The sequence below is a fragment of the Eptatretus burgeri genome, chromosome 2 (genome assembly GCF_056783735.1).
Source record: "Eptatretus burgeri isolate ZD-2024b chromosome 2, Ebu_testis_v1, whole genome shotgun sequence".
NCBI classification, from domain to species: Eukaryota; Metazoa; Chordata; class Myxini; order Myxiniformes; family Myxinidae; genus Eptatretus; species Eptatretus burgeri.
In genome coordinates, this window is record NC_140962.1 from 102,074,838 (window position 1) to 102,095,423 (window position 20,586).

At 42.2% G+C, this 20,586-nt stretch overlaps 1 protein-coding gene across 10 annotated transcripts in view; it reads right to left on the reverse strand.

Moving 5' to 3' along the window:
* The window catches only part of CELSR2 (cadherin EGF LAG seven-pass G-type receptor 2), a 357,573-nt gene that overhangs the window by 93,561 nt on the left and 243,426 nt on the right, over positions 1–20,586 (reverse strand). For all 10 annotated transcript variants that reach the window (XM_085870520.1, XM_085870525.1, XM_085870524.1 and 7 more), the window contains exons 7-10: positions 15,894–16,057; positions 15,284–15,409; positions 4,640–4,806; positions 3,041–3,217 (exon numbers count right to left, since the gene is read on the reverse strand). In XM_085870520.1, the coding sequence (XP_085726646.1) occupies positions 3,041–3,217; positions 4,640–4,806; positions 15,284–15,409; positions 15,894–16,057 (634 nt within the window). The remainder of the gene's footprint in view (positions 1–3,040; positions 3,218–4,639; positions 4,807–15,283; positions 15,410–15,893; positions 16,058–20,586) is intronic.

Consider the following 20,586-nt stretch of genomic DNA (forward strand, 5'->3'; position numbering starts at 1 on the left):
TCTCTCTCTCGTTTTCTCTCTCTCTCGTTTTCTCTCTCTCGTTTTCTCTCTCTCGTTTCTCTCTCTCGTTTTCTCTCTCTCGTTTTCTCTCTCGCTTTCCTCTCCCTCGTTTTTATCTCTCTCGATTTCCTCTCTCGTTTTCCTCTCTCTCGTTTTTCTCTCTCTCGTTTTCCTCTCCCGTTTTCTTCTCTCTTTTTCTCTCTCTCGTTTTCTCTCTCTCGTTTTCTCTCTCTCGTTTTCTCTCTCTCGTTTTCTCTCTCTCGTTTTCTCTCTCTCGTTTTCTCTCTCTCGTTTTCTCTCTCTCGTTTTCTCTCTCTCGTTTTCTCTCTCTCGTTTTCTCTCTCTCGTTTTCTCTCTCTCGTTTTCTCTCTCTCGTTTTCTCTCTCCCTCGTTTCTCTCTCTCTTTTCTCTCTCTCGTTTTCTCTCTCTCGTTTTCTCTCTCTCGTTTTCTCTCTCGCGACTTCTCTCTCTCGTTTTCTCTCTCTCGTTCTTTCTCTCTCGTTTTCTCTCTCTCGTTTTCTCTCTCTCGTTTTCTCTCTCTCGTTTTCTCTCTCTCGTTTTCTCTCTCTCGTTTTCTCTCTCTCGTTTTCTCTCTCTCGTTTTCTCTCTCTCGTTTTCTCTCTCTCGTTTTCTCTCTCTCGTTTTCTCTCTCTCGTTTTCTCTCTCTCGTTTTCTCTCTCTCGTTTTCTCTCTCTCGTTTTCTCTCTCTCGTTTTCTCTCTCTCGTTTTCTCTCTCTCGTTTTCTCTCTCTCGTTTTCTCTCTCTCGTTTTCTCTCTCTCTTTTTCTCTCTCTCTTTTTCTCTCTCTCGTTTTCTCTCTCTCTTTTTCTCTCTCTCTTTTTCTCTCTCTCGTTTTCTCTCTCTCGTTTTCTCTCTCTCGTTTTCTCTCTCTCGTTTTCTCTCTCTCGTTTTCTCTCTCTCGTTTTCTCTCTCTCGTTTTCTCTCTCTCGTTTTCTCTCTCTCGTTTTCTCTCTCTCTTTTTCTCTCTCTGGTTTTCTCTCTCTCGTTTTCTCTCTCTCGTTTTCTCTCTCTCGTTTTCTCTCTCTCGTTTTCTCTCTCTCGTTTTCTCTCTCTCGTTTTCTCTCTCTCGTTTTCTCTCTCTCGTTTTCTCTCTCTCGTTTTCTCTCTCTCGTTTTCTCTCTCTCGTTTTCTCTCTCTCGTTTTCTCTCTCTTTTTTTCTCTCTCTCGTTTTCTCTCTCTCGTTTTCTCTCTCTCGTTTTCTCTCTCTCGTTTTCTCTCTCTCGTTTTCTCTCTCTCGTTTTCTCTCTCTCGTTTTCTCTCTCTCGTTTTCTCTCTCTCGTTTTCTCTCTCTCGTTTTCTCTCTCTCGTTTTCTCTCTCTCGTTTTCTCTCTCTCGTTTTCTCTCTCTCGTTTTCTCTCTCTCTCTCTCTCTCTCGTTTTCTCTCTCTCTCTCTCTCTCTCGTTTTCTCTCTCTCTCTCTCTCTCTCGTTTTCTCTCTCTCTCTCGTTTTCTCTCTCTCTCTCTCTCTCTCGTTTTCTCTCTCTCTCTCTCTCTCTCGTTTTCTCTCTCTCTCTCTCTCTCTCTCGTTTTCTCTCTCTCTCTCTCTCTCTCTCTCTCGTTTTCTCTCTCTCTCTCTCTCTCTCTCTCGTTTTCTCTCTCTCTCTCTCTCTCTCTCTCTCTCTCTTTTCTCTCTCTCTCTCTCTCTCTCTCTCGTTTTCTCTCTCTCTCTCTCTCTCTCGTTTTCTCTCTCTCTCTCTCTCTCTCGTTTTCTCTCTCGTTTTCTCTCTCTCTCTCTCTCTCTCTCGTTTTCTCTCTCTCTCTCTCTCTCTCTCGTTTTCTCTCTCTCTCTCTCTCTCTCTCGTTTTCTCTCTCTCTCTCGTTTTCTCTCTCTCTCTCTATCTCTCGTTTTCTCTCTCTCTCTCTCTCGTTTTCTCTCTCTCTCTCTCTCTCGTTTTCTCTCTCTCTCTCTCTCTCTCTCTCTCTCGTTTTCTCTCTCTCTCTCTCTCTTTCGTTTTCTCTCTCTCTCTCTCTCTCTCTCGTTTTCTCTCTCTCTCTCTCTCTCTCTCGTTTTCTCTCTCTCTCTCTCTCTCTCTCTTTTTCTCTCTCTCTCTCTCTCTCTCTCGTTTTCTCTCTCTCTCTCTCTCTCTCTCTCGTTTTCTCTCTCTCTCTCTCTCTCTCTCGTTTTCTCTCTCTCTCTCTCTCTCTCTCGTTTTCTCTCGTTCTCTCGTTCTCTCTCTCTCTCTCGTTCTCTCGTTCTCTCTCTCTCTCGTTCTCTCGTTCTCTCTCTCGTTCTCTCGTTCTCTCTCTCGCTCTCGTTCTCTCGTTCTCTCTCTCGTTCTCTCTCTCTCGTTCTCTCTCTCGTTCTCTCTCTCGTTCTCTCTCTCGTTCTCTCTCTCGTTCTCTCTCTCTCTCTCTCTCTCTCTCTCTCTCTCTCTCTCTCTCTCTCTCTCTCTCTCTCTCTCTCTCTCTCTCGTTCTCTCTCTCTCTCTCTCGTTCTCTCTCTCTCTCTCTCGTTCTCTCTCTCTCTCTCTCTCTCTCTCTCTCTCTCTCTCTCTCTCTCTCTCTCTCTCTCTCTCTCTCTCTCTCTCTCTCTCTCTCTCTCTCTCTCTCTGCTGTCATAAAGCAAAATGGTGGCAAGGCCTTTCCTTGTCAATAATTTTCCACAACTCTTTTGTCTCATCAAACAAACAACTAGACAATCACAAAACATTTCTCTATGACCTGTGTTCCCACCAGTCCCGGTCAGTTTTCCCTCCCATATCCACATCCCTTGACCTCTTCTATTAACTTTGTATATCCATTCGTCAAGGTTATCATTCGTTTTTGACATTCACCCCCTGAACACAAGTGGCTGGAAAATCTACCCAAATGTTAAACATGGAAACTAATAAGGACCAGATTTCCCCTTGTAAAAATTACATGTATGTATATTGGATTTATTCATGCAAAGCACACGAGCACAGGACCAACTGAGCCATCCTGTCCTTAAATTCAATTCGAGGTTGCTTGTTGTACAATAAAAAAAGGGGGCACGACTCCTTATCTTCCACCAAGGACGGTGCTGTAGTAAGACGGACACACCTTCTTTAAGCCATAGTCTAGCGAGGTGAGGAGAGACGTGCCTTTTCCACCATTCCTCGCATTCATCTCAAGCTCAATGCTGTGCCAAGCACCGTCGCCCGTGTGTCCTGTCAACTGAACGTCCCACACTGCTCCTTGGCCAGCATTCAGTCGGACGGAAACCGCACCTGCGGACAACTGCACACACACACACACACACACACACACACACACACACACACACACACACACACACACACACACACACACACACACACACACACACACACACACACACACACACACACACACACACACACTCACGCATGTTAATTTGCACTCATGGAAGCATGGACCAATGGACACACATGCAATTAAACTTTCATGCGTCACATGTGTCCGTTGCATACTCAGTAAGCCCCCCTGATATGCTCATAGTATTTTCAAGTTCTCCGTTAGATTTTGAAATGTTTAACCTTTTTCTCCAAAAATGTATTTTATTTTGTATTTCTACAATTAATTTATTTGTCTTACACATGAAAGCATGGAAATGGCTTTAAGACGACGACGATGATGATTTTTCCTTTTATTCCATCCCATGCTTAGGAATCACCCTTCACTATTTCCAGCACTTTATTGATAGAAAGGTGGGAAAAGATACCCCCTCCCCAAACCTGTATAAAACTCCTCAATCCTGATGATGTGTTCAGTGTCCGGAATGTCTTTTTTGGGAGTTTTTGGCCCAAGTCTTTCACGAATCGGCTGGCCATGCCTGATGTTGGACTAAGTAGCTCGGGCAGGAATTTGGAATTTGTTCAGGGTGCTGGCGATAGCTCGCGGCCTCTTCGCGAAGGGCACTATGGGATCTATCATGTCAACCAACTAATGCCAGCAGATAGGACGCCCAGTTTAACGTCTATCCGAGGGACGACGCACACATTGATGAATCACCCTGCCTGTGAGACACCGGGACGATAGTTTATAGCTGGCCCGAGAATATAAAAGCTTCAAGATGGCTAAAAATGGCTAAAAAGAAGAAAAAAAACCCAGTGAATTTATTATTAAAATGATCACGTTGGTTTGAACTTTTGTAACCTGCAATGCCCTTTTGGTTGAACATACGTGAAACTGGCTTGTATCGATTTATTTCTAATGAGGAATTAAGAAATTTGAATTGGTTGAGGATTTCCTCCCATCTGGTTCCCTTTCCCTTGATTAGTCAATCCAGTATGACATAACTGATGTGGTGTTGGGTAATACAAGCAAATGAAACATTTCTTCGAAGCATCCTTCATGTAATGTTATGTTAAACAGCTATCTTTGCATATGATGCTCGTTTTTGTCTTGCTGGATATGCTTGGAAGAAGAAACAGCAAGCATGACTCGCGACATCATGACTCGCGACATCATGCATTTTGGCATTAGCACAGCCAATGTGCATGTGTATTAGTTTGACAAGTGTAACACGACCGTGTACTTTGGTCTTCGGACTGTAGTACATGTGCTTTAAGGTTTGTCCTTGTTTTGAAGTTTTTAAAATCTCACACACTCTTTACCTCTTCTCCCTTTCTGACCCCATTCAAACCGTGCTTCGTTTCCCATCCCATGCCTTGCCCTTACCTCCAGGGTCAACTCTCCATGAGCGCCAATGCGAGCTTGGAAGAGTGATCCGCGAGCCTGCCGTGTACGAAACATGAGGCCCACACGCCACGGTAGGAGCATTACCTCCTTGCTGAGATCCCAAGCAGCAGTGGTGGAGCCCATGAAGTGGAGAGGTTGAACCATTGCTGCAGGATGTGAGGTCGGTGCAAAGACAGGAACTTGGAAAGCAATTCATTGAGCAACGATATGAAGGATGATCAGTCAGTAGATTATATGTAAAATTAACGAAACATTTAATTAATATATTTTTAGAACAATTTTACAGTGGATTTTGCAACAATATAATAAGATGTGTTCCCTTGAAAGGAGCTGACACACAGGAGGAGGCCATGAGACCAATCAAAACCTGTGCTCGCACTGCATACTTGTGGGGGTTTTTTTTGTCCATACTCTATCCTTTTAAATGCTGAGTATCAAGCAAGGAAGCAGCACATACCATTTAAAAAAAAAGTCTTTGGTATGACTCGAACGAGGCTCAAACCACCAACTTCCCAGACTCAGAGTGAACGGTCCAAGCATTATGCCACAGTCTGGTTACATTGTAACTGAACAGCGATTAAACCCAAGATATATTTCTTTACGACTGAGTAGTAAACGGATTAACCCTCATACATTTGGATATTATAAAACACAGCAGTAAGATTATCAAAACTTTGTTTTTTAAACAAAACATGCCTTAAAAAATGAAGTAAATAAATGTAATTGCAACAAGTCTGAAGACGACGATGGTTCACGAGCGGTATTTGACGATGTAGATTGTTTCAGAAGTCAAGGATGAGACAATGTGATAATTTTTGACCAAGTTATAAAAATGATCAACATGATGTGGTACGGGTGACAGGTTATTACCTGCAAAATGTCGAAAACCCAGTTTCGTTCAACCACTTTCAAAATTTGACCCTTGCATAACCTTTAAAGGTCACAAAACGATGCTGTGGACATTAAAATAAGGAAACAGGATACGTGCTATAGCTTATTGGAGTTAGTTCGTCGAAGAAGGTTGAAAACCCGGTTCGATTCCCACAACTTTGAAAATTTGACCTTTGTGGCCTTTGAAGGTCAAAGGTCAAGGATTATGACCTTTGGTGCAAAACCTCCTCTGGAACATTCCAGGAACAATATAACCTCATATAGGCTATATGGAAGCCTGGTGTTGGCTTAGTGGTTAGGGTGGCGGCTTGGGATCCCAGGATCCTGAGTTCAAGCCCCATTGGCTGCTGAATTAACACCAGGGGGTTGACTCAGCCTGTCATACATCTGAGGTCGGCGAAGTGAGTACCAGTGTACTGGTCCCGGTGTATGCCCCGGTTAGAATAGGTGTACCATATCCCTGTGTGTCGTAAGAGGCGACCAGGCTTGGCGTCAGGAAGGGCATCCGGCCATAAAAAAACATTGCCTCAAGAAAAAGCCTAACCCCTGCACAGCAGGGAAAAATGGCTGTAAAAACGGTCATTATAGGCTATATGGCATTTCGCACTCCTCGGATTATCCATACTTTGATGAAATCAGCATGAAAACAAACTTGAAGGGGGCGCCACGGGCAAGGTGTTCGAGATAGAGCAAAATGGTTTCAAGACTTTAGGTGGGGAATGACCTCAAGATTATGCATAAAAAATATTGTCATCCTAGCTCTCAAAGTTTGGGCGGCCGTATGATTTTTATGTCAAAATTTGCAATTTTCCAGGTTTTTTACCTTGTGACCGTGACCTTGGGATGAAAATGAAAAACCGGACAACGACGAGTTTTACATAATTCATTTTGCTATTCAAATACTGAAGAACCCATTCCATTCAGTCAATTCCCGAGGAGAAGATAGATTTTTAATCCGACTACCCCGTAAAAATGGCTATTTTTTTGGGCGTGGCTACGCCCACAATGGGTGTAGCACGCCCTCATCCAGGAAAACACAACTAGACATTGATATCGAACACATAACCAAGTTTCATCAAGATTGGATCAAAGTCCACAGAGTTAGGCCAAAAAAAAAAAATGTTGCATTGGCGTAACGGGTCACTGAAAAATAGGGTAGGTCGGTCGGGATCTTTTTTTTTTTTTTTTTTCCCTAATAAATCCCAAAATTTAATAAATCCTAATAAATCCCTCCCAAAATCTCCCCCGGCTCGAGTACCACCCTTTTTGTCGGCGGGTTCTGTCCGAAACACTTCCGGGTTTTTGCGATCGCGATCGCAATCAACAAGATACTTGAAATCGATAGCAAAAAAACAAAAAAAAAACGTAGGGTTGGCGGAATTTTTAGGGTCGGGCGGGTTACGCCAATGCAACATTTTTTTTTTTTGGCCTTATGCTCTGGACAGACAGACACACAGACAAGCCGGTAGGCGGACATGGGTAGTCGACTACCCAATATAACCTGACGCGATGGGCCCGTTCAATGGGGAATGACCTGAGGATTAAGCACAGGAAAATTCATGATTCTAGCTTCAAGGGTTAATGCTGCAAATTGTTGTTTCGTTAAAATACCCCCACATTTAGAGGTTTTTTTGGCTGTTGCTAGGCAACGGAGGGGTCCATAGCAACGGTTCTTTCTCACACATGACTAGGACATACCATGAACCTATCATACCGGTTTCATGTATATCTGACTCATAGTCTCTGAGATATAATGAACTTCGTTTTTTTTATTGGTTTCGACCAGGGTTCATTCAAAGTCTATCTCCTCCGACAGTTTTCATAGGATCCGGCTGGAAATTTTTGACAATATGGCTGAATGTACTGCCTGTCCACAGTCGCTCATGGCCCGATTTTTGATTTTCGAAATAAAAATTTTTATATGATTTTTCTAAAATTTCAAAGTCCCGTTGCTCGGCAATGATGGTGTCCATAGCAACGGTTCTCATTTGCACACAACTAGGTCATGGTTTGAACCTACCAACCAAGTTTCATCAAAACCGCCATTGTATTAACGGAGCACTGGACCGAACAGACAGACAAGCCGGTAGGCAGAGATGGGTAGTCGCCTACCCAATAGAACCTGGCACGATGGGCCCATTCGATGGGGAATGACCTGAGGATTAAGCACAAGAAAATTCATGATTTTCGCTTCAAGGGTTAATGCTGCAGATTGTTTTTTCGTTAAATTACCCCCACATTTAGAGGTTTTTCGGCCGTTGCTAGGCAACGGGGGGTCCATACCAACGGTTTTTTTCTCACACATAACTACCATTAACCTACCATACCAGTTTCATGTATATCTGACTCATAGTCTCTGAGATATAACGAACTTCGTTTTTTTATTGTTTTCGACCAGGGTTCATTCAAAGTCTATCTTCTCCGACAGTTTTCATCGGATCCGGCTGGAAAATTTTGACAATATGGCTGAATGTACTGCCCACAGTCGCTCGTGGCCTGATTTTTGATTTTGGAAAAAATAATTTTTTTATGATTTTTCAAAAATTTCAAAGTCCCGTTGCTTGGCAACGGTGGTGTCCATAGCAACCGTTCTCATTTGCACAAAACGAGGTCATGGTATGAACCTACCAACCAAGTTTCATTGAAATTGCCATTGTATTAACTGAAATCGCCATTTTAAATACTGATAATAAGGGTAGAACAAATCTCAAATTTTTTTTTTTCGACTAGATCGACTACCCAACAAGCCGGTAGGCGGACATGAGTAGTCGATTACCCAATATAACCTGACGCGATGGGCCCGCTCAATGGGGAATGACCTGAGGATTAAGCACAAGAAAATTCATGATTCTAGCTTCAAGGGTTAATGCTGCAGATTGTTTTTTCGTTAAAATACCCCCACATTTGGAGGTTTTTCGGCCGTTGCAAGGCAACGGAGGGGTCCATAGCAACGGTTCTTTCTCACACATAACTAGGACACACCATGAACCTACCATACCAGTTTCGTGTATATCTGACTCATAGTCTCTGAGATATAACGAACTTCGTTTTTTTATTGTTTTCGACCAGGGTTCATTCAAAGTCTATCTTCTCCGACAGTTTTCACAGGATCCGGCTGGAAATTTTTGACAATATGGCTGAATGTACTGCCCACAGTCGCTCGTGGCCCGATTTTTAATAAAATAATTTTTTTTATGATTTTTCAAAAATTTCAATGTCCCGTTGCTAGGCAACGGTGGTGTCCATAGCAACGGTTCTCCTTTGCACACAACTAGGTCATGGTATGCACCTACCAACCAAGTTTCATCGAAATCGCCATTGTATTAACGGAGCACTGGACCGAACAGAGAGACAGACAGACAGACAAGCCGGTAGGCGGACATGGGTAGTTGAATTCCCAATAGAACCTGACGTGATGGGCTCCTTCGATGGGGAATGACCTGAGGATTAAGCACAGGAAAATTCATGATTCTAGCTTCAAGGGTTAATGCTGCAGATTGTTTTTTCGTTAAAATAGCCCCACATTTTGAGGTTTTTCGGCCGTTGCTAGGCAACGGAGGGGTTCGTAGCAACGGTTCTTTCTCACACATAACTAGGACATACCATGAACCTACCATAACAGTTTCATGTATATATGACTCATAGTCTCTGAGATATAACAAACTTCGTGTTTTTTTTTTTATTGTTTTCGACCAGGGTTCATTCAAAGTCGATCTTCTCCGACAGTTTTCATAGGATCCGGCTGGAAATTTTGACAATATGGCTGAATGTACTGCCCACAGTCGCTCGTGGACGGATTTTTGATTTTGGAAAAAATAATTTTTTTATGATTTTTCAAAAATTTCAAAGTCCCGTTGCTTGGCAACGGTGGTGTCCATAGCAACCGTTCTCATTTGCACAAAACGAGGTCATGGTATGAACCTACCAACCAAGTTTCATTGAAATTGCCATTGTATTAACTGAAATCGCCATTTTAAATACTGATAATAAGGGTAGAACAAATCTCAAATTATTTTTTTTTTCGACTAGATCGACTACCCAACAAGCCGGTAGGCGGACATGGGTAGTCGATTACCCAATATAACCTGACGCGATGGGCCCGCTCGATGGGGAATGACCTGAGGATTAAGCACAAGAAAATTCATGATTCTAGCTTCAAGGGTTAATGCTGCAGATTGTTTTTTCGTTAAAATACCCCCACATTTGGAGGTTTTTCGGCCGTTGCAAGGCAACGGAGGGGTCCATAGCAACGGTTCTTTCTCACGCATAACTAGGACACACCATGAACCTACCATACCAGTTTCAAGTATATCTGACTCATAGTCTCTGAGATATAACGAACTTCGTTTTTTTTATTGTTTTCGACCAGGGTTCATTCAAAGTCTATCTTCTCCGACAGTTTTCACAGGATCCGGCTGGAAATTTTTGACAATATGGCTGAATGTACTGCCCAAAGTCGCTCGTGGCCCGATTTTTAATAAAATAATTTTTTTATGATTTTTCAAAAATTTCAATGTCCCGTTGCTAGGCAACGGTGGTGTCCATAGCAACGGTTCTCCTTTGCATACAACTAGGTCATGGTATGCACCTACCAACCAAGTTTCATCGAAATCGCCATTGTATTAACGGAGCACTGGACCGAACAGAGAGACAGACAGACAGACAAGCCGGTAGGCGGACATGGGTAGTCGAATTCCCAATAGAACCTGACGCGATGGGCTCCTTCGATGGGGAATGACCTGAGGATTAAGCACAGGAAAATTCATGATTCTAGCTTCAAGGGTTAATGCTGCAGATTGTTTTTTCGTTAAAATACCCCCACATTTAGAGGTTTTTCAGCCGTTGCTAGGCAACGGAGGGGTTTGTAGCAGCGGTTCTTTCTCACACATAACTAGGACATACCATGAACCTACCATACCAGTTTCATGTATATCTGACTCATAGTCTCTGAGATATAACAAACTTCGTGTTTTTTATTGTTTTCGACCAGGGTTCATTCAAAGTCGATCTTCTCCGACAGTTTTCATAGGATCCGGCTGGAAATTTTTCACAACATGGCTGAATGTACTGCCCACAGTCCCTCGTGGCCCGATTTTTGATTTTGGAACAAAATAATTTTTTTATGATTTTTCAAAAATTTCAAAGTCCCATTGCTAGGCAACGGTGGTGTCCATAGCAACGGTTCTCATTTGCACACAACTCGGTCATGGTATGAACCTACCAACCAAGTTTCATCGAAATCGCCATTGTATTAACGGAGCACTGGATCGAACAGACAGACAGACAAGCATATCGATGGAAAAAGTGATAATAAGGGTAGAACAAATTCCCAAAAATTTTTTTGAAAATTTTTTTTTTTCCGACTAGATCGACTACCCAACAGACAAACATATAGACGGAAAAAGTGATAATTAGGGTAGAACAAATTTCAAAATGTTTTTTTTGAAAAAAATTTTTTTTTTCGACTTGATCGACTACCCAACATATCAACGGAAATACTGATAATAAGGGTAGATACAAAAAAAATTTTCGAAAAAAAATTTTTCGAATTATTTTTTTTTCGATTCGATCGACTACCCAACAAACATAGACGGAAATACTGATAATAAGGGTAGAAAGAAAAAATAAATCTCAAACATTTTTTTTTTTTGAGATTTTTTTTTCTCGATAAGATCGACTACCCAACAGACAGACAGACAGACAGACAGACAGACACACAGACATAACAAATATAGTGGTTACTCTGGCTGGCGCTCGTGAACCAATAATCTATGCTAAAAGAGAGCCGTTTGTGTGTGTCTGTCTGTCTGTCTGTCACCATTTTTCTCAGAGATGGCCAAACAGATCTTCGTCCAACTTCCAGAAGTTCAACAGTGAGTGCCGGGTAGTGTTTTATGAGTTCTGATTACTCCAATGCAGTATTTGGTCTTCTTAAATAAGAAAATAAAAAAATAAAAAATAAATAAATGAATAATAAAAGTTTGATCTATTTAAAAATCGTTCAATAGTGCATGCCGAAGCCTTTGCAGCTATGTGAAAGGTAAAATTAAATGATCCCTGACCCCATTCCTTAGTGGTCCCCAACAACAAATCCCAATTTTTGGTCCCCAACAACAAATAGAAAACGAGAAGGGCACTCGGTGGAGCACATACCTCTGCCAGGCTGATTAGTTTGTTTTGTATCCCACTGATAGGCTGGATTTGGACTTGGATCTGAACTAAAATTTAATTGACTTGTTCTTGTCACCTAACCAACTCACCCACCCTTTTTGAAATATCCTGCTCTATATCGTTTTAGCCCCGTCACTCAATGGTGAAAAATCACTTTTAAAATTATTGCATCTGGATTCGGATCTTCACCAAAGTGGAATCAATTCTTCCTCGTTTCATACCCCATCTGCCCACCAAGTTTTGTCCGAATCCATCCACAACTTTTTGAGATATCCTGCTCCATGTCGTTTTTAGCCCAATCTCCCAACAATGGTGAAGAATCACTTTTAAAATTCTCAGATCCAGATCCGGATTTAATTCGGATCTTCGCCAAAATCGAATCATTTCATCCTTGTCACATCCCAAGCTCTCCACAAAATTTCATCCAAATCTGCCCACAACTTTTTGAGATATTTTGTTCACAAACAAAAAAACAAACAAAGAAGAAGACGTCGTGCAGAGCACGATACTTGCAAAGTCCATAAAACAAAAATGACCTCAGAAATAATTGCTGGTTGAATTCAATGACCAAATATGCAACTCCTCTTCAAATTTCAAGTCAATCAGATGAAAATTGACGATTTTAGAAATACCACCCAAGTTGATGACCTTTGGCTTAAGTTGACCTTTTGACCTCAAAAACAATAGGCTTCTTCCTTATGACAAATTCCACCATGTGATGAAGTTTCGTGAAGATCGGTTTAAAATTGTGACCTGTAGGCGATTGACAGACAGACAGACAGAATAACAAAATCGACCGACAAATATACTTTAAAAATCTTGGATTTTGCAAGTGCCAAACAAACAGATAGACAGGGGTGAAAAACATAACCTTCATCCACCTTCAGTAGCGGATGTAAAAATTACTTTCTTTAAAATGCCAACAGGATTAGAACAGCACCGGGCAGCGCCGGATACCCCCCCCCCCGCTAGTATCCAATAAAATAAACGAAGCCACATGTTAGCAGTTATGTTCGGTGTGACTATTAGAATTATGGAACAATTATTTACTCCCTTCCTTCCTTCATTTGCTTGATGCTCTGTCCTGCTGTCAGGTCTACCTTGCTCTTTCATGAGCCTTGATCCTGTAAAGAAAAGAAAAGAATTAAGAAACCCACAAACAATTAAAGGAGTAGATATAAAATTTGTGATAAAGGCAAATTTCGCAGCTCAGTTCATGACGAGTGGAGTAATTACAGGTGTACGTATTTGAGGATTTCTTCGGTGACATGTGACTGATGTTTGCGCACATTCTGCACATGCTGCCCGCTTCCTAAAGGCACGTAACCTCAATTTAACATCACAATGAATCATTTACAGGATGACTGCTGTAACATTAACATTGATTGTTGCAATTGCTTGACAATAGTGGACATCTGAAAATGCCAGGGATGGCTTATGATCCTTCACTTATAGTCTAATTCTGGCTTATAGACATTAAAGAATAATAGAAAATTCTGGCTTATAGATAGTCATAGCTGTTAAAAAGTAAAATCTGGAAGTTACATAAAGATGTGTAGCTGACCATTTTGGTATGTCCTCTTCTGTAATTTCCAGGCAATGGACATGATGTCAAAGTGCAAGTTTGTACAAATGAGGACATGGTCGAGATCGTGGGAAGTGAACGACTCCATAAGATGATCGATATCTTCGAAACATGATGTCGAGGAATCGTCAGTCTACTTTACATGCCTGCAAAACATCGACTTCAGGGAAGCGATTGGAGTCACCGTAAGTGTTCAGACAGTGAAGAACAGGTTACTTCAATTTGGTTTGAAGTCCAGACAGTAAGTAACAGTTACACAACTGACCGCATGACACAGCACAGCCTGGCTGGAATCCAGCCGTGATCAGCAGAAATGGGCACTGACATTGGGCACCTGTCATGTTCATTGATGAGTTCCTATTTGTCTGTTCAACACTAATCAATGTGTTCAAGTATGGCAGACCCTCCATCCATTGGGACCATACTCTGTGCAGAGCATTGGTGCTGCCTAAGCAGTCTCCTTGGCTCTTGGGCACAATCCTGGACGGGTCACCACTCCGACACAGGACACCAGCAAGCTGGCACTCATTTTCCCGACGTCGGAAGGATGACAGGCAGAGTCAACCCCACCTGATATTAATTCAACAGCCGAGTGGGATTTGACCTCAGGATCCAAGGATCCCAAGCCGACCACCCTAACCATTAAGCCAACACCAGGCATTATGGCAGACCCCTGGACAACATCTTGCACAAACATTGCACAAACAGCCTTGGATCGTGTTGTGAGAACTTTTTCCAAAGGCGCTCGTCTGGACTTCAGTCCGATGGAAGATAATGCTTTACGCAAGAATCTTCCTGGAGAACCTTGTGCAGGAAACCATTGAAGAAATTAAATGGAAAACTCAGATTTTACGAAGATAGAATATATTTTGGACTTTATAAGACTCTTACCCCCCACCTCCCCCCTCCCAAAGCAGCCTACTTATACATTTACTTTAATGGCGAAGTTGTATACCAAGTGATGCAACATATCACCGACAGACTGGCGTCATGGTTAGTCATTCCATAAGTCTTTAAAAAGGGTACATACTGCTTCCTCGCTCAACGCTCAGCACTTAAAAAGGATAGAGCATGAACAAATAACCACAGATTGGCAACCGTTCCTCAGACGTGATGGGCCAAATGGCCAAGTTTCCTTTGTTGAAGTTCCTTGTGAGGGAACTTGTATTTATTAATTTGTGTTAGCTGGCAGGCAAACATGCAAATGTTGGTACTTGGTATAAGCACCAGAGATAAAATGAAAGCAATTCAGCCTTTTTTTCCTTCATTTCAACACTTCATGTGTATTGATTGTGGAAAAGCTGCGTGATCCTAAAAACATTGAGCGTTTGCTGTTTTTTCGGGATGATAATTGAAGTAGGACTGGTCGGATAGCCCAGCAATCAGTGGAATGGCCCATCTCTGAGCTGTGTAGTCTGAGGTTTGGTGGCTGATGAAATTAGATTGACTCTAACTGCTATCTTGTGCAGTACCAGTAAGGGAGCACTACATTTGGATAATGCCATCCTTTTGAGAAGTTCAGCCAGCTACCCAGTTTGCTTCCACTTTCTTGTGTGCTTTAAAATCAGACAGGATCGTTAACAAAGGCTCAGCCTTTTGGCAGGTACTGTTCTCTGAGATAAACTCAGGCTGTTTGGGGTTTCATGTTCAACTTCTTTTGGTAATATTGGATCGACAGCTGTTTAATGTTCCCATTTGAACCTATGGCTCAGAAATCTAGGAACCCTAGGAATCCAGGTTCAAATTCGATACACAGTACTGTATTTATTTACCCATTTCCAAGAAGAAAAAAAAAAAACTTTGTAATTCATGTCAAAGTATGGTTACTTTACTAACAACACAATGAAAGACCCTCCTCCGCTAAGTAATTATTGCTATGGTACCGCCACATTCCATGAAACGCATCTGCCAACAGTCGGTCAAATCATATCAAGATTGGCAAAGAAGAAAGTAAAGGAAAAGAGGTGAAGGCATACCGAGACTGCAGTTTTTGCCACCATATCCCAGTGGGCACAAACATCTGTACGACCTCCACTGGTTGATGCACGTTCCCCCATGGACACAGGGAGACTGGTGGCAGAAATCCCTCCTTGCAGCACATCCTGTCACAGTACAGGAGAAGGCTTTGATTATCACAGTGAAGAGAAGGACTGAGAGGGGTCATGCAATTTGGAACTCGTGTTGAGGAACATCTCTGTGAGCCTCTCTCTGTTAGTGCTAAATAAATAATAAATAAAAATCACTTGCTGAAGATCATTATAATCGAGCTTACCAACTACAGAGCCAAAATGGGTTCCCAAGAAAAATCTTGTTAAAAGAACTTGTTTTATGTTCTCGTCAGAAATGTTTGGACACGATGACAGCACTCCTGGCACAGAAACCAGAACAAGTTTTAAAACAGAAACTGACAGTGGGACAAGGTGAGAAAGCATCATTAGTTGGATCGGAATGTATCTGTCAGGAAGTACTGCTTGAACAAAGAAGCACTCAGAGCTGTTCTGTAGGATCCATTATGTTCAGAAATTACAAACTAGAAAATGTAGGAAATGAGAAGTCTGCATCACGATGCGGGAGAAACATAATCACCTGGAAGTGTGCCATTATTGGCGATGTAACTCGTAAGGTCAACTCTCCGCCCATCGATAAGCAGATCCCTCAGGCAACCGGTGAAGCCATGGCTTCGGACTGGAAATGTCTCTGGTAGATCTGGCACCCCGCCCAGGAGGAGTGGACCCGTTAGATCGAGGGATCTGTGGAAGGTCAGGATGAGGCACCCGATTATGAAAATTCACATAGCTCTTGCCATATTGATACCACCTTCCATCACGTTGCATAATTAATTAATGGACACACTTCCTGGCTAAAAACCTCACAATGCTTTGAAAAAAATTTAACCTGATTCCTTAACTTCACAGTTTCCAATATAATCATCACATCAAAACTTACACCTTTATAACCCACGGGACCGTGTTAAGACTCCTTTTCTGGGGATTGGTTAGGCTGTTTTCCTGGAGGCCTGCTCGGTGGCACCAAGCATTGCTTTTACTTCTACCCCAGCGTCATCTTTCAATTCGGAATCATTAAGTTACACTTTCTAGCTTTTTACATTTCAACTCAGGGCAAGGCAGCCTGGCTTTTCACGCCAAGCCCGTGGTTCGGCTCTCGTCATTCACTTCCCCAATAAATTAGATGCACCATCTTCACCTGTTGGTCTCGAGACTGTGCAAGTAATCATTCTGTTGACGGAGATTGTTACTCGCATGATCATGGTTTTAAACAACAAATTTTATGAAAAACTACAAGTCTACATGATAGGTCTTCACTTATTTGCCTACATAATGTAATACGAACACTTTTGACGTAGAAATTCAGAAAAAAAAAATTTGGAAACAGGTTGAGGGGAGGGATAATATAAGGCCTTCAACAGATATTAAAGAGTTCTGTACATAAAACATTGTGTTTTGCTCTGGGGTAAGGCCCGGTCACACCTTGACGTTTTAGCCAACGTATGCCGATTTTTGAATTTTTTTTCTAAAACGCTGGCACACGTTGAATACGTTATGGGTACGTTTTGATAACATTGAGAGCACGCTGAAAAACACTGCCATACGTCGTTGTACGTTGGCTTTAAACGTTGTACGTTGGCTTTAAACGTTGTACTTTTCGGTTGTCCTCAAATATTTTCATGCTTGAAATTTCACGACGTATGCCGGCGTATGACTCACACGTTCCGCTACGCTGGCCACAGGTTGTATGCACGGTCTGCGATCGTTGACAGACGTCAACACATGCTACTTGTAAGTTAATCATAAGTTGAGACACGCCGAGGTAATGTTTAGCGTACCCGAAACTTATTTCTAACCTATGATTAACGTGTTGTTGGCACGTTACGCGATCCTTGCCACACGTCGACAGACGTTACTTTTAAGTTACTCATAGGCTGAAAGACGTCGGTATAATGGATCGTCCTTACGTCAGCGTCCACGGCCACGGCCAGGACACTTATTTGCAGCATTCTTCAAACTTTTCTTCGGCATGACGAGGATGTTCACACTTCGATGTCAAGCTTGGCTATGATTCCAATTGTCCATCGGCAGCGTCTATTTAAAATAGTCGAGTTTGAGCGTTTTAACACGTTCAGAAGAAACGCTTCAAATTTCAAAACCCCAGCGTCAAAAAACAAAGGCGAGTGACAGCAATTTAAATCGTTCATTGTAAACAATGAAAATGGCTGAGTGGTACCGTTTAAAAGTCGTTGAGTGTAAAAAAAATCCAATTGTTGAGCGCAAGCGTCTACTTTCAATAGTGGAGATGTAGCCATTTAAATCGTTGAGTGGCAACCTATGAACCTACCCGTGGACACGCGGACGCAAGGACGATCCATCATAACCCACACCCTCCCCCTCACACTCACCTACTACTGCCAACATGAACAAACTACTACTAATACTAATACTAATACTGATACTAATACTAATACTGATACTGTTACTGCTGACATGGACATCGACTCAAAAAGGAACTCGAAAACACTGTTGGGTTCCCTTTTATGAGCAGCATTTTTATATACCAATTCCCAAAACCGCTGGGAACACGTCTTTATATGGCAGTTGTAAGCTAGAAACACGTTCATTTATTTTTTTTTTTGTCGACCGGAAGACGTCATTAGAATACGTCTACAGACGTCGATGTGTGTTGGGACTACGTAAAGAATTGGTTCAAAGCACGTCAAACACAAGTTAGAAATAAGTTTCGCGTAAAAAAGACATTACCGCGACGTGTTTCGACTTGTGAGTAGCTTATAAGTAGCCTTTGTGGACGTGTGTAAGCGTCCACATATCGTGTGTAAAACTTATCCCCATCACATGCGGAACGTGTGTCATACGCCGAGTACGTCGTAAAATTTTGAACACGTTTAAAATTTCTTGACGTACTCTACTTACTACGACGTATGATAGCGTACTTTAGCGTTGTACTCACGTATACCAAACTTACTCACACCGTATTTGACGTGCCCCAACGTTTTAGACACATTTTTCTTAGGTCGGCATACGCTGGCAAGATCGCCAAGGTGTGACCGCGATGTTGTCACTTCCATTTCTACGGCAGTTATGATTCGAATCGTTGTGCGTCAGCCTTTTAATAGGCTACGTCACGACATCGTCGGCGATGCGTGCAACGCGCTATGCCTAAGTTAGACTATCGTTGGGCATCGGTTGTGCAGGCCGACAACAGGTTCAGCATTCGTTGGTATAAGTTATCTATAAGACAACGAAACGTTCTGTGTCCATTACTAATATGTTATGCATACGACCAAGTCGTTATGAATACGTCCGAATCTTTAAAAAAAAACATCAAAAGTTCAACGTCAGCCAGCGTTTTACATACATTTTAATACGTTGCCATCGCTGGCTAAAACGTCAAGGTGTGACCGGGCCTGTAGTTAAAGACCTATTTAAGAGCACACACTGGCTTTTTCTGATGTACTGGATGTGCTGTATGAGAGTTCAGTTTGTTTGTTCGTTCATTCATTCATATGTGGCATGTGGCTGCGGCATTGCATCAGTTCTTGCAGGGAGTGCGGCTATGCAACTGATGTAGTGCCCCCTGTAAAGGCCCTGTCATACCTTGACGTTTTAGCCAGCGATGGCAACGTATAAAAATGTATGTAAAACGTTGGCGTATGCTGAAACTTTGATGTTTTTTTTAAAAGTTTTGGACGTATTCATCACGAGTAGGACGTATGCATAACGTATTAGTAACGTACACAGAACGTTTTAATCACATATAGATAACTTAGACCAACGAATGATTAGCGTGTTGTCGGTGTTCACAACCTATGCCCAACGATAGTCTAACGTATGCATAGCGCGCTGCACATATCGCCGACGATCACGTGGCGTAGCCTATTAAAAAGCTGCCGCTCGCCGATTTAAATCATAACCGCCTGAGAATTGGAAGTGTCAACATCGCAGTCACACCTTGACGATTTAGCCAGCGTATGCCGACCTCTGAAAAATTTGTCGAAAACGCTGGCACACGTCGAATGCGTTATGGGTAAGTTGTGTATACGTTGAGAGCACGCTGAAAAACACTGCCATACGTCGTAATACGCCTTGTACGTCGTGAAATTTCAAGCATGCTGAAAATTTTACGAGGTACTCGCCGTATGGCTCACACGTTCCGTTACGCTGGGAATAAGTTGTAGGCACGATATGCGATCGGTGACACACGTCGACACAAGTTCCTTGTAAGTTACTCATAAGTCGAAACACGTCGAGGTAATGTTTAGCGTACCCGAAACTTATTTTCTCCGTCAAGGCACATTTTCTTTTTTACTCCTTGGCTCCGTGAAGGCACGTGATGAAATATCTGAAGTTGTTGTTGTTGTTGTGGTTTTTTTGATTTTTTTTTTCAGTCTATCACGAATTTTAAAATATATTCGGACATTTGCTTTTAAGTTTCGACGTCGACGTGACAATATCCTCAAACAGAAAATATTCACAGAGGAGGAACGAAGAATAAGACATGAGCAAACTGAAGAGGCAATCGGACGGGACATAACGGCACGTGACGAAATATCGGAAGTTGGTGTTGGTTTTTTTTGTTTTTTTTTTTAAACGCTGCCAATACGCCATTATACGGTAGCTGTAAATTAGAAACATGTTCAGTAAGTTCTGTCGTCGTCCGCAACACATCAATCAAATACGTCTACATACGTCAATATGCGTTGGAGGTACGTTACACATCGGTTCAAAGCATGTTACTCAGGTTAGAAATAAGTTTTGGGTACGCTAAGCATTACCTCGACGAGTTTCGACTTATGAGTAACTTACAAGTAACGTGTGTCGACGTGTGCCAACGATTGCATAACGTGCCTCGACATGTGTCAACGATCGCATAACGTGCCTACAACTTATTCCCAGCGTATGCGGAACGTGTGAGCCATACGCCGACATACGTCCTAAAATTTCAATCATGCTAAAATTTGCGGACAACCGCAAAGTACAACGATTAAAGCCAGCGTACTACGACGTATGGCAGTGTTTTTCAGCGTGCTCTTAACGTATACACAACTTACCCATAACGTATTCGACGTGTGCCAGCGTTTTAGACAAATTTTTCATAAATCGGCATACGCTGGCTAAATCGTCAAGGTGTGACAGCCCCTTAAGTTAAGAACAGAAAATTGGGATTTTGTTCAAGGTGCCAGTGATAGCTCACCTTCCTCGAAGCTATCCTGCCAACAGTTGGGTGAAGAAATTTTAATTACAGGACA